Source organism: Rattus norvegicus, chromosome 13 (assembly GCF_036323735.1).
Source record: "Rattus norvegicus strain BN/NHsdMcwi chromosome 13, GRCr8, whole genome shotgun sequence".
Classification (NCBI taxonomy): Eukaryota; Metazoa; Chordata; class Mammalia; order Rodentia; family Muridae; genus Rattus; species Rattus norvegicus.
The window spans coordinates 103,040,922-103,055,386 of NC_086031.1; the positions used below are offsets into that span (position 1 = coordinate 103,040,922).

The 14,465-nt window shown below is 44.6% G+C and overlaps 1 protein-coding gene across 2 annotated transcripts in view; it reads right to left on the bottom strand.

The window, feature by feature from the left end:
* Positions 1 to 566: 566 nt before the first annotated feature.
* Positions 567 to 14,465, bottom strand: part of Kctd3 (potassium channel tetramerization domain containing 3) — a 38,582-nt gene continuing 24,683 nt past the window's right edge. Inside the window, exons 11-16 of one of the 2 annotated variants that reach the window (XM_039090826.2) lie at positions 12,905 to 13,075; positions 10,040 to 10,195; positions 5,990 to 6,086; positions 3,640 to 3,824; positions 3,422 to 3,560; positions 567 to 2,156 (exon numbers count right to left, since the gene is read on the bottom strand). In XM_039090826.2, the coding sequence (XP_038946754.1) occupies positions 1,595 to 2,156; positions 3,422 to 3,560; positions 3,640 to 3,824; positions 5,990 to 6,086; positions 10,040 to 10,195; positions 12,905 to 13,075 (1,310 nt within the window). In that variant the 3' untranslated portion in view covers positions 567 to 1,594. The remainder of the gene's footprint in view (positions 2,157 to 3,421; positions 3,561 to 3,639; positions 3,825 to 5,989; positions 6,087 to 10,039; positions 10,196 to 12,904; positions 13,076 to 14,465) is intronic. The other variant, NM_001107199.1, reaches the window with a different exon arrangement.

A 14,465-nucleotide genomic window follows, 5' to 3' on the forward strand; every position in this document is an offset into this window, starting at 1 on the left:
AGCTGGCTGAGCCCCTGGCTAAGTTTTACCCTCTGCTCTCACCGCACTGAGATGAGACCAACACTTACCCCACTCAGTGTACAGAACACTGACAACCGAGTGCTTGGACCATTCCCATGAAATGGCCTCTCCCTCTCTGCAACAGTCACGGAGCGCACAGGTCTGTCACGGAGTGCACAGGTCTGTCACGGAGTGCACAGGTCTGTCACTACTGTTGCCTCACAACTTTGGCAATGTAGGCACAGCAACCAGAGAGAGACAAGTGGGATCCAGCTCTGCTGCAGACAGAAGACCCGAGGCTAGACCTGCAGAGGCTGCGGTCTGTGCTTTGGAAGTTACTCTTCCTGTGATGTGAGACACTGGCTCATGACACAGCCGAGGCTGGCCTTCGCCTGCCAGGGTGAGGCTAAGGTTCACACTACCTTTCTATAAAATTTTAGTGCCAACCAACTTTTCCTCTCATCCCTAGTGGTCTTCTGACGTAAGTAAGATGCTTCTTTTCACAAACACGTGCGGGTGGAGCTAACACAGGATAAGGTTGCCAAATAACTGAAAACACACTGCCCTAACCTTTCTCACTTGATTTAATCGACAAATAAATACAAGGGAATTTGTGTGAAACCACTGGCAATATAGTAAACTTTAAAGAATTTATTCTACTTTCATTATACTTCTGAGAATGGGGAATATACATCATCCACTTAGTAAATGCTCATGGGTTTAAACCTACATTTTCTCCATTTGCAGAAATATGTAAACCATTCTGATTAAATGAAAATTCTTTTGCTCCCAGAATTCAAAATAAAGCTAAACCAACATTTTTACATATATTACTTAACTCCAAATCCAGAATTCGAATCCTGTGAGACACTGCACACACAGTGGCTCCCAAAGTAGCTGAAGTAGCAAATGGGGAGATTCCCTGTGAACACCCAGACTTCCCCTCTGTCGTTATTATATTTACCAATCAAACACAGACGCTGTTCCCACTGGAAGGACTTCAGGGACCAAACACTGGGGACGCATGCTATATTGACTCCAACAACAAGAAGCAGAAAATGACCCACAATGAAATAAACCACCCGGAAGACGTAGTGCATAGTGGAGCCCGCGGACCAATGATAGTGTTCTGAGCTACTGAGACTTTTCACAGCATAGCACCTCATCATGTGGCTAGTAAACACTGCAATCACAAGGGCTGGAGCCCATGTTCCAAGACTATGAGATTAACCTTAGGGTACCACTGCAAGACAGGCCTGGGCAACGGCATCAGGAATACGGCCGCTGCCTCACATGCTCTAAGGTACTACTGTGGTGCTGGGACCAAACACCAGCAGGGAGGGCGGCAGGGCAAGACTCCTGCTCACACACTGCTGTCACACGTGCCTGCAGGACTAGAGCCACTTCCGAGCTGTGAGGACGGCATCACTGCACCGGGGAGTGGGCTCTGCTCCTGCTTCTACAGGCTCGGCCCAGAAAACACTAAACAGCCAACTGTGCCCTGTAGAGTTTTTGATGTAAAAGCCAATGACTGAAACCCAGGGAATGTTGTTTTTCACGTAGATTTAGAAGAACTGCCATGCACTGGGTGAGCTCACAAGCTGTACTCCTGGCCAGAGGAGTCGCTCTTTCTGTGCCGAGGTGACGGAGTGGTCTTAGTTGGAGACGGGGATGCTGTACCAGGGGAGTCGGTCCCTCCATCAGAGGTACTTGGTGAGGATGCCAGATAGGGAACTTTCTTTCTTCCAAGGAATCCCCCTGCTTCGAATCCTTTCTTCCGGAACTCCACTTTGGGCTCATTTTCATCCTCTGTTGACCTTTTCTTGGGCTCTGACAAACCTTCCGCTGGTCTGTGCACGTCTAAGCCCACATCGGGCTCCCTCACACATCTTCCCTCTGTCCCCGGGGACTTCCTCTCACACACAGCACACTCCCCTGCTGCTGCCCCTTTTGCCTCAGCCTGGGCTGGGCCCGTGTGACCATTCTCAGGGACAGCTCTCTCTACAGTTCGGTTGAGATTGAGAGTCTGCAAGTCCCTGTAGCTGTGGAAGCTCTCAGTCCTCCTTGCTCTGGCTAACAAAGGGCTCTCTCGGTAAGGCCGCGTGGCACCATAGGTTGCTGCTTCATGGATGGTTTCGTGGTGCTGGAGCTGAAGGCTGAAGGACAGATTTAAAAACGTCAGTTACGATTTCACTCCACGGTCTCAGGAGCCTATCTCAGCAGTTAAGCTGCCAACTAAAACGTACAAGGCACATGTTACTGTCCACACCTCTCTGTACACAAACGTACTTGTCAAGTAGATCATATCACACCAGTTACGAACCGAAGTAATAGCACACACATTCACAATCAAGCAAAGATCTGAATAGTAGGAAAGGAAGTCTCTAAAACCAATAAGGAATCAATGTACTTCAATATTTGGTCCTTGGATTCACAGAATTGGACATTTTTGTCATGATGGTTGGAAAAGGCCGAGTATCTCACTGTATATGAAACCAGATAGATGATTTAAGCACTTTTGGTTAGCGCTGCACCTGAATGGTAAGAACGAAAACTCCACAAAGTATACAACTGGTACCTGACCTGTGACCTTCCTAACTCAGGGCGGGCTACTGACCACCCAGCGGCACTGCAGTGCCTGGAATGCTGTGTCCCCAGTTGGTGAAGCAGTGTGTGAAGGTGTAGGCGGTGTGTTGTGCTGAGGGAAGCATGTCCCTGGGGCAGGCCTGGGGAATTTAAGGCCTGTACATTTCTAGTTCCTTCCGCTTCGGGCTTGTGGTTCAGGATGTGAGCCCTCAGCAGCCTGCTCCAGCTGCCATGCCCACCCCCATGTCCCTCTGTGAAGGACGCTTTGCCCTCTGGAAGCTTAAGCTCAAATAAATGTCTCTAAGTTACCATGGTTGTTGTGTTTTATCACAATAGAAAAATAACTAATGAATTTCTGAAATAAGTCAAAAGGCAGGGGTTGGGGATTTAGCTCAGTGATAGAGCGCTTGCCTAGCAAGCGCAAGGCCCTGGGTTTGGTCCCCAGCTCCGAAAAAAAAAAAAAGAAAAAAAAAAAAAAGGCAAAGGCAAAGGCAGGGGGTTACGAGGGTCAGACTCAGTGGTGAAAAGCACATGTGACATGTGTGAAATCTAGGTATCAACCACAGTACAGGCCAGACACACAAAATACCACAACACTTTTTTCCTTGCATATCACATATGTATGAAACTGTCAAAGAATAAACTCAATAAAAGTTTAGAATGTTTTCCTATGAAAAGATGTGCTATGCATATAGATAAAAATGTATATTTGAACAATTCAATGTCTACATATATGGTCCAGACTGTATTTGAAATCATGGCTTTCGCAACTGCGTGCTTGCAGCATGTATGTCAGCCAAATCTCCCAAGCGCAACCCATCTCCTCAGGACCCACCTGGAGCTGGACTCACGAAGGCGGCTGTGCTGGAGCACAGAGGTGGCAGGGCTGATGTTGGGCGTGGCGCAGCGGGACGTGCTCAGATCACACTGGTCCAGCAGCTTGAGCAGCTCTTCCTCAGTGGGGCCGCCTGCGTCTTAGAGAGAAACACCCATTCAAATGGGCAGGCAAAGGGTGGCTGTGTGGAACGCCGCTGCCGTCACCTGGTCACCTACCCTTGTCCTCGCTCTTGTTGACCATGTCCATGGCTGTGGTCAGGTCCCACATCTGGATGCTGCCGTTGGTGTGGCCAGTGAACAGGTAGCGCCTTGGCCGGGAGCCCATCCGGCTGGAGCCCTCGCACTCTCTCACAGTGAACGAGGAGATTGTAGTGCAGTCCACAGCCTGGATCTCACATATCCTGAAAGGAGGAGTGGTGCAGATCAAAGAAAACAATTACACACTCCACACAACTGAAACACTTCCATTTTCAAAGTCACACAAACAAAGAATATGCATCTAAAATGTTTAAAAATGGTCAAAGAAAGTTGACAGAAAAGTCAAGTCTTATTTCTCTGAATGAGAAAAACTTCTCACACATTAGTTTGTCCTCAACCGAAACAGAGAGGTGCTTTAGTCACAAAAGTCCTCTTGGGAATAATCAAGTCTTCAGAACGAAGATGTGAGAAAACAGAAAGGGAAAAGAGAGGGAGGGAGTTAAGATGAAAACAAAACACACCAATGTTAAAAAGAATCTCTATAGTAGTTTATGCGCAATATTTCCCAATGTCAATCCACAAAGGCTCCACATCCCTGAGTCAGAAGTAAAGCAGCAAGCAGGATAAGAGGTGTGACCAGAGTGAGAGGCCCAGCAGCGGGGAGGGGGAGGGGAAGGAGGAGGGGTAAGAGGGGCAGGGAAGGGAACAGAGGAAGCAGCCCAGTGGACAAGGCTGTGAAGCATCCTGTTAGCCACACAGACCACACATGCTGGGGTCATCTGATCTGGAATAAACTTACGATTTCACCACATGTGAGGTCTAAGTCTTTCTCCTACATTTCAGTTGTTATAACTTAAAAAAGATGTATTTGTATGTATGTGTGAATGCCTGTGTGTGCCTGGTGCCTCAGGAAGCCAGAGGTGGGTGTGAGCGCTGGGGTGAACCCTGGCTTTCTGCAGAAGCGGCAGCAACCTCCCCAGCACCCAGTCTGAACCAACAACTGTTCCTGTTCATTCTTTTTCATTATTATTCATATAAGAATTAATATTTCTTTATATTTGTAAGGTGACTTAGTTTTTTAAAAAACTATTACTTCTGATTTATTTGTAAAATAAATCAACTGAATTCTACAAAGCAACTTCTGCGTGTTTCTTTTGTTACTGCAGTTTCCCTCTAGATCATAAAACCCATCACATGCAGAAAGCTTTCTGAAATACACAAAAGGGGATATTAATGAGGAACACTTCTGACACATGGCACGTCAAACAGAGAACAAGTCCAGCTTAATAAACCTTCTGCTTTCAGTAAAACTAATCATGGTACAAAGTCTAAATTCATTTTCTTAAAAAACATACAAACAAGTCTGTGGACACATTAGCCATTTTCTAGAATTCATTCATGAATTACTAATGACTATATGCTATCTCTGAAGGAAATAAAACCTATCATCACTCAGTTTATTCATTAAAACACCATGTACCCAGAGACATGCCAAACAGTTAAACAGGTAGCTTTAAACACCTCAAAAGCACGAGCGGCGTTTAAAAGGAAGCCTTCAGTTCAACAGCTGCTTCTAGAGATTTTACCGCTCGTTTGCCTGGCATGCAGAAAAAACAAAGCAAAAAACAAAAACAGTAAAACTGGAGAAAATTGTCTTCAAAGTTAAATAAAATGACAAAAAAGCTCATGTTTACAAGTGTTTTCTTCACGTTACCAGAGGATGGATGTTCCAGACAGTGGACCCCTATTCTGTCAGACAATTGGCGAGTTCACGTAAGTTGAATTTACATAGCTAATAGAGGATACTCTCAGAATTTAGTGCATCTGTCTGCCATGAAGTCCACTGTGACCACCATTAAAATTAAGACAAAACCAAAAAGACCCTGAAGACAATAGCAGAAAAGAAGGTGCCAGCAGCACTTGGGACCAGTGTAGACGCCTGCTCTGCGAGTGCAGGAACAGCAAGACGGCCGTGACCCGGGAGAAGGTGGCAGCTGCTGAGAGGGAGCTGTGGCCGAGTTGGGCAGGTTACATTACCATCAGCTGAGGATGGCTGGCTTCCTTCCTCCTGTTCTACAGAGGTGGTCGGCAGTCTGCACTGTCCCATCTGAGAGACACACTTAATGGACACACACCTGTGCGTGCGAGGAACGCTCAAATCCCAGGGCTCCTGGGCTTTGTTTCTCTATGCTGCTCTCAGTCTGTTCCGTCCAGTCATTATGACTCTAACTGCTCAGTCCCTGTTTCTATAAGCAACCAGCTTGGGGACGCCACCCTCACGTGTCCAGTGTCTCCCACCTCTAACAGTGCCTGCATTCTGGGAGACAAAGGCAACTTCTGAATATACATGTCTCCTGTGAAGTGTCACCTTTTTCCAGTCGATGACAGCCTGACAAACAGCTTGTTGGTGATGGGAACAACCTTCTGGATAAACACTTGTTGATCATCTCGTTCTCCAAAAGGCCCTGTGTCAGAAAAGAAAAGGACAAGAGTGAGGAATGGTTTCATCTTATAAAAGCACATTAATACAAACACTTCTCTCCCGAAAAACTGTCATGTCTGATGTGGCACAAGCCTTACGTCAAAGCCATACACAAGCTCTAGGCAAAAGTATGTCAACATGCAGTAAACTTCACAACAGAAATCACATTTCTTTCTTTGTGTATGCATGTCTATGTCCGTGTGTATATCTCTCTCTGTGTGTGAGTCAGTCTCTCTCTCTCTCTCTCTCTCTCTCTCTCTCTCTCTCTCTCTCTCTCTCTCTCTCTCTGTGTGTGTGTGTGTGTGTGTGTGTGTGTGTGTGTGTGTGTCACTGTTCCCACAATTGGTTGTAAGGTTTATATGTTACAAAATAAAACAGCAAGAGGGCAGCCCTGACAAAACTCACCCTTGGGGAAACTGAATGACGGGCTGTCCCAGCTCCCTGCCTGGCCCTGCCAGAGCTAATACTGTTTCCAGAGACTTGCTTCGAAACAGCTTCAGAAAAGACTGCTGATCCTCAGTGACCTCGGTCCATCCAGCCTTTCAGATGGTTCTAGTCAGAATGTCAGTCACATCCTGAGTGTTCTCAGCACATGAAGACGGGGTAACACATAATGCCAACCAGCTCTGACTTAACTGCTTTCCCAATTTTGTTTTGGACCCCAAACAAGAGCTCTTCATCCCAACTCAGAAGGAAGCAATTACAAGAGACCGTTGTCCCAATTTCTTAAGTTGGGGTGGATGATTTTAGATATTTTATAAATTATAGCTATGTTGTCATTTTAAGGGATAATTTATACATACTTATAGTTTTGACAGGGAGGAAACTAAATACAGAGCTTAGACTCAGGAATTCCTATTTTTCCTTCCCTCTTCTCTATCTTTCCTTCTTAACTAAAGGGAAGGGAGTTGAAAAGAAAAATAGGGATATAGTAGTAGTATTAAGAATTAGATAAATAGGGATGGATTACTGAATCTACCATTAAAAGCACACTATAGCTATAGTATTACATAGGTAGAGATCTTTACATTTTGATGCAGATTTGCAGTTATATTTTGTTATACCGATATAAAATTTTGTATATCAATATAGATTTAAGGTTTTTGTTAGTATAAAACTTTGTATATTGATCCAGAATTTAAGATTAATTTTGTTGCTGTGTCACACCATCCTTTGGGCCCTCCGCTGGAAAAGTAGAATCAAGTCTCAATGCCTTTTAAATTGTATCCTCTAGTATTATAGATGTAGGACAGTACTGTATCATACCTCTGTGGATGTAAAATAGCTTGTACCTGCTTTATGATACGTAGTAATGACCGTGCTTTATCAGAGCTGTTTTTAATGATGTTGCTCAGAATGTTTCCTTTCCAGATGATGATTGAGAAGCTAATTTAAAAAAAAAAATGGTGCCAGGTACCACAAGAGTAACAGAACTGTGCTGTTTTCTCGGGTTTTATTTTTTTACTTTTTTTTTTTAATGGAGTGTGCTTGATGTCTCTACAGTTTTGTTCAGATGACTGCAGAACCTGGAAAAGCTGTTGCTGCTGTTGATGCATAACACACTGCTATTATTGGTCTTTTTATATAAATATAAATATATATATACAGATATATAATTTGAATTTTTTGAAACTTTACCTGTGCTGTCAACTTTCGAAAAAAGTATCCCCGTTTACTGTGTTGAGTTGGCACTGTACAGAAATTAACAGCCATATTGGTCTAGAAATGTTGAACTTAAGTTTTTTCCATTTGTACAGGGGTAACACACTGTATTAAATATGTAAGGTCTTAAATACGTGGGTTTGATTACAAAAACTAATAAAGTATTCTCTAAATTAAAAAAAAAAGATTAATTTTGTTATTCTTAAATAGGCATTGTGCCTACGCAAATCATTTAAAATCCAAGGTTTAATCTAGTCCTTTCAATAGCTGGTATTACAAAGTATTTTAATGCAAGTTGACAGTCAGTCGAACTCAGTCATGCTAGAGACTAGTCTAGATTATCACAAAAATATGCTCCCTGAGTTGTATAGATAATATGTGGCTGGAGAGAGGCAATGTTTGCTTGTTCAGAAATGCTATGACTAGAGAGATGGTCTTCAAAAGCATAGAGATCCACAGAATACAGTATTTAAAAATCATTTCATTATGAAAAGGTCTTTTGACTACGAGTTCTGCTCCTAACAGTATCCCCATTCCACCTTCAAGGATGAGGAAGAGCATCAATGCCTTCAACTGTGGCCGCAATATCCCAGCTATATCTGGGACAAAATGCTGTCCCAGAGGACAAATGGATGCAGGATAACCATCTGCTAAGCTCTGCCAAGACAGGGTAAGCCAGTCCTTCATAATTCCTGCTTCATTAAGGTCGTCAGATGTCCTGGGCCAGAAGGCTGAAGTCAGATGCCCCAATGTTATAAGGAATACTGGGGACTGTCCACGCAGTAAGATGTCTCTGTCACTTCTATGATTTTTGGACGCTGTGTCCCTGTGCTTCCTGCATGCTCAAATAATATTTATTCTTTCTCAGATGTCTGATGAGGATGAATACTGGGATAATTATAGTCTCACAAGAAACTTAAGTTGTTTAGGATTTAAGAAGATGCTTCCCAGGTCTGATAAGATGGTTTTTGGATGGTAATACAAGTTAAAACAGAGGATGATCAGGTATAAACCATCTATATAATGGATAGGATGTTATAAATTTATATCATGTCTTACAATTTTCATAATTGTTATAATTGTATTCAACTTGTAAGCTAGATAAAAGGAGCCCTTTATTGGACTAAAAGGGGAATTGTTGGGGTTTGGGTCTTTTGTAAGTGCGGCCCAGGAACTGGTCACCCAGAGACAAGAGTCTGTACAGAGACCCAAGTGAGCGATGTGACCTTGCCCCAAGTTATTTCTGACTAGTGACTATAGATGCTGACAGCCAATAGCTTGGCAGAAGAGATATAGGCAGATTTAGGGTTCCTAGGCTTGGGGGTTTAGAGAACGATGAGAGAGAGAAGGAGAAGGAAGAAGGAGAAGCAGCCATGGGTTAGGTGAGTCCATGAAATGTGTACTGGAGGGCTGGCCAGCTGGGGTTAAGAGCAGCCCGGGTGGAACACAGGGAGTAACGGCTCAGGGCTGTGATAGGAAAGTAGACTCTAACAGCACAGAGCACAGGTGTCTGCCTGGCTCTTTGGCTGAGTACGGCTTATTGGAAATATAAAGGTTGTGTGTGCCTTTTATCCTGGAACTAAATGGTCAAAGGTGGGGTAGAAACCCCAGATTGGGATTAAAAGTTTCTACAACAGAGGCAGTTAGAGGGCACTGGATCCCAAAGAGCTGCCCTATGTGCCCTTCAGGAATAAAACTCGGGTCTTCTATCTCTTCATTCCCACAAATACTTCAAAGCTGTATTTTATCACTAAGGACTTCAAAGCTGAGGGTAAAAGGTCCTTAGGATCTGCATTATCAGCACTGGAAGGACCCTCTGAGGAGACGCTTAAACTCTGGTGACTTAAAGGAGCCTTGGGAGTATGGATCCTAGCAACAAAAGGGGTGAGAGCAGATATGAGCCCACTTTGTATACTCCTATCACCGCTTTGAAAGCCTACATGCAAACTGTAACATCTTCCGAAGATAAACTATAGCAGAGTGCAGTTGGGCAGCTAAGGTGCCTCAGCAGCTCAGGGCACTTGTCACTACTAGTATCTGTGTCTGATCCCCAGCATCCTCACAGCAGAAGAGACCTGACTCCAGGAAGTTATCCTCTGACCTCCAATGTATGTGCTCAGCAAGAGTGCATGCACGCATGGCATTTGCACACACACACACACACACACACACACACACACACACACACACACTTGTTCAAATGACTTTTGAAATTAAAACATAGAACTCCCACGTCAACCCTGTTCCTAGGTTTCCATCCTTGAAGATGCCTACCGATGTCATTTCCAGAGGAATAGCTGCCGTGGCTCTCTGTCTCTTCCAAGGACAGGATCTTGAACGATGCTAAAGGAGTGGAGCCTGGCTGCGTAGAGATCATCCCTCTGAACCGTGTCACCGTCCAGGTGCGCACATGGTTGTTGTCAGCACACACTAGGAAAGAAAGGACACAGTAAGTCACCTCCGCACTCTGAAACATGTCTCTTCTTCTACATCAGTCAGATCAGAGTACATATGAAAAGGCAGACCGCAGATTTACCTTAAAATTGATTTACAGATAGTGAGCCAATGTGAGAGAAGTGGGTCTGCGAAGGGGACTGAGGGAAGACCCTGCTACCTCAAGACCCAAGTTCCGCGTCTGGACTCACATGGTGAAAGGTGGGAACTGACTCCTATAGCATGGAGAGACCTCCCTGGTCAGGAATGCTTGTTTCTCTTCACAGGACTGAGTGTGTCCCAGCACCCATCTCAGAGGACTCACAACTGCCTACAATTCCAATCCAGGGAATCTCATGACCCCTCCTGGTCTCTGAGGGTAGCCACACATGACATGACATTCACACTGAAAACACTTAGCCAGATGTCATGGCACACACCTTTAATCCCAGAACTTGGGAGGCAGACCCAATCAGATTTCTATGAGTTCTAGGCCAGACTGGTCTACAAGGTGAGTTCCAGGACAGCCAGGACTACATAAAAAGACCCTGTCGCATAAGCCCCCACAAAGGTGAATAATAATAATAATAATAATAATAATAATAATAATAATAATAACAATAACAACAACAACAACAACGTTTGATTTTAAAAAATCTAACCAGGATGTTTCTTTACTGCATACTTTTTGTTTTTTTAGAAACCTTGCCCAGCTCTAATAAAGACGCTAATGTGACGATGATTGAGTACACATGATTATCCTATAAGATGCGTGCAAAGTGCTAGTTTACAGTTACTCCTGGCTTAGGCTATTTAGGGTCTGAGTAACAGAAAACACCTCTCTCTCAAGCTTGAAAAACTGTTCTACGTTTACATCTTACAGGACCTTGCCCTGGTTGTATTGTTGCTAATTTCTGAGTAGGAATGCTATTAAATGACCATATAGTGCATTGCTTCCTAAACTCTCCCCACATTTCTGCTCTCAATGAGCATGCTTATAAAGAGATAGACCCTAAGATATTAAGTCACACAGGCAAGCATGCTTATAGAGAGATATGCCCTAAATATTAAGTCACACCGGCAAGAAGCATGCTTTTTGCTTGCTTTAACAGGGGAATTAACTTGCCATTTGTGATCATGTTAGAAATGCCTGTGACTGCTAGGAAAGTAAGACTTTTATACAAACATCACCGTTCCTACGTCATACAGTACCAGTTTTCTATTTTAAAGCAAACTTTAGAAAGAGACTTGGAGAATATGGAGGAATAATTCCTGTGCACGTTTTAGCAGTGCATAATGAAATCCTCAGTTCTCAGGCCGGCAGTGAAGTGCGGGCGATTCAGGTAGGGCATTTAACCAGTCTTGTGGGAAATGGCCCTCTGGTTTCACTAAGCTCAGTAGGACTGAGAAGACAAAGAACTTAAGCGATCCTGGATGATTCAAGTGCTGAGATTCAAGTGTTCATACTCCTCCTACACAGCCCCATTTCAGATTCCAGGATGCGTACCACAGAAAAAGCACATGGTTGCATTTACGCCAATAGCCACCAGGGGGCAGCAGGGCTGAGAACACAGAACACTTCCAGACTTGTGCTTTAAACTGAGCATTTAAATCCAGACCTACAACATACAGCATTTCCAGCATCTTTCGGAGAACACACAACTACTGTTGTGGAATGCCTCTTCTAGGAGGAGGCCAATGACAGGCAAATAAATAACCAGGCACATGGTAAGCCTGGGAAGAGCACACAGGCGATGCTAGCAGACAAGGTTACTTTTACACAGACTCCTTACTGAGGAGAGTGTGAGAGGAAGGGTAGGGCAACCAAACAAATCCATGGGAAGCCAAGCATGGCAACAAGACAAGACAAAGAGTCTGAGGCAGCTTCACTAACTAGAAACGCTAATAGCTTAGAGTCTCATGATCCAAAGAAAGTAGGCTGGCACTAGACAAGATCAGTATGTAATGTCATATCTACGTCATTATCTAAATATTTAAAGTTTTGTGACTACAGGGAACTATAAACCCACAAAATGTTACTTTCTTCACATCTTCACATCATGTTATACTGTTATGAACTTTAAACATAAGGCAACTATTATGGTTTGTATGAGCTCCACTCAGGGAGTGGCACTTTTAGGAAGTGTGGCCCTGTTGGAGTGGGTGTGCCACTGTGGGCGTGGGCTTAAGACCCTCACTCTAGCTGCCTTCAGCTCCTCCTGCACCACGCCTGCCTGGATGCTGCCATGCTCACACCTTGATGATAATGGACTGAATCTCTGAACCTGTAAGCCAGCCCCAATTAAATGTTGTCCTATAAGAGTTGCCTTGGTCATGGTGTCTGCTCACAGCAGTGAACCCTAAGACAATAATCAACTATCAATACTCATCTAAGTCTACAGCTTTAGCTTAAAACTGAAGATAACGAAATAAATGTATATTAAGTTTCAACTTGGAAAATTTGAGACAGAAAAATCTTCTCAGCAGTGATCTGTTTCTGGAAATGAAATATGCCTCAAGAAGGAACTACCAGAGGATTAACAGAAGATACAATATTTCCTAAGTTTATGTATAGTACATCCAAGCCAAGTCAAAGCCACACTCCCTCAGTTTTTCAGAATGCAGCATAAACCACTCCACTTCTTCTCTATCTATGAAAAGACAGGCAATTCCAGGCGTCACAGGAGACTGGAGGGAGTTCCGTACCTGACACCAGGTGCTTCTCTGACAGCATGATCTTCGTCACAGGGCTCCGGTGAACCGTGAATGTCTGGAAGAGCTGTGGCCCCGAGCCGACTGTCTCTGGATGCTGCACAATCACTCGCACTGCTCCAGAGCTTGTACCGTAGGCGATCTCGATCCAGTTCCCGCTGACACCTAGGAGCCACAGTTCAAAGGAAATGTGCTACATAACACTCTCTCGAAAGAGAGCCTGACTGAGAGCCGCCATGACGACAGAGGCCCAGAAGAAATCAGAGCTTGTGACCAAAAGACTCAGCAAACACAGCTCAGGACTGCTTGGGCAGCAGAAAGTCTGTGCTTCCCTTACACATCTTTCTTGACCCCTCACCCTACAATGAAATGCTCCAGCCTCCCGCACTGTCTTAGGTTTAGCTGTGGTAATTACATAATTCTGTGAACTCTCATGCCTACCTACCTCTGTTCCTTACTGACAGAAACTGAATCACCTTTCAGAGTGCCTGAGACATGGTACCAACTCAATATCAATTTAGAGAATAACCCTGCTGTACCAGATCCACCAGAAGGATGCTATCCCAGAGATTACTCTGCTGAAGCATGCTGGGAGTGGCCTCAGCTTTCTGCTAAGGTACTGAGCCCTCCTTCACTTACGAAGTGTCACATCCGCTAAGAGTGTCAAACCCATGCAGTGGGACAGGCACACTTCTCACAACTCTCACACCACACCAATGAGTACCCTGTCCCTTCCAATCTACCCTGCTCCACTGTGGCTTCACATTTCTTTTTTTCCCTCCCTATTTTCAAAGGTTTATTTATATTTTATGTGTATGACTGTGCCACTTGAATGAGTGTCTGTGCACCAGCTACAAGCCTGGCACCCTTAGAGCGGGAGCCAGCAGAGAGCACGGGAGCTCCTGGATCTGGAGCTATGGGCAGCTGAGACCTGCCATGTGGTTCTAGGGACAGAGCCTGAGTCCTCTGGAAGAGCAGCAAGTGCTGAAGCTAAGCCACCATGCCAGCCATGGTGCCCCATCCCATCCCAAGTCACAAGACAGGCAGACACTGCACTCCAGCAGGCTTCACAGGTAAAAACTGTGGGCTTTGCTTCCCGATCACCTGAGAACCCACCAGTCAAAGGGAAGAGCAGACCCTCCAGCCAATCAGGAAGACCCACCTTCACGCTTCCTAAGTCTTGCCAACGTGAGGAAGGGCTTTTCTCTTTTGGGTAGTTTGATTTCTAAAACTTTCCCAGTTTTACCTCTAATTATAAGTAGATTGGGGGGAAATCCACACTTCATTACACACATTCTAGAGTGGAGCTCAGCAAGCTTTCTCTAAGAAACAAGTAGTAATTAAGTGTTTTAAATTCTGCTTTCCACACAGTGTGTCACAACCTCTTAGCTCTGTCACTGAAAGCAGCCAAGGATAATGCAATGAACAAATTAAAGAGAGAGAGAGAGAGAGGGAGGAGGGAGGGGGGAGGGAGAGAGAGAGAGAGAAAAAGGGAGGGAGGGGGGAAGGAGAGAGAGAGAGAGAGAGAGAGAGAGAGAGAGAGTAGGAGAGGGAG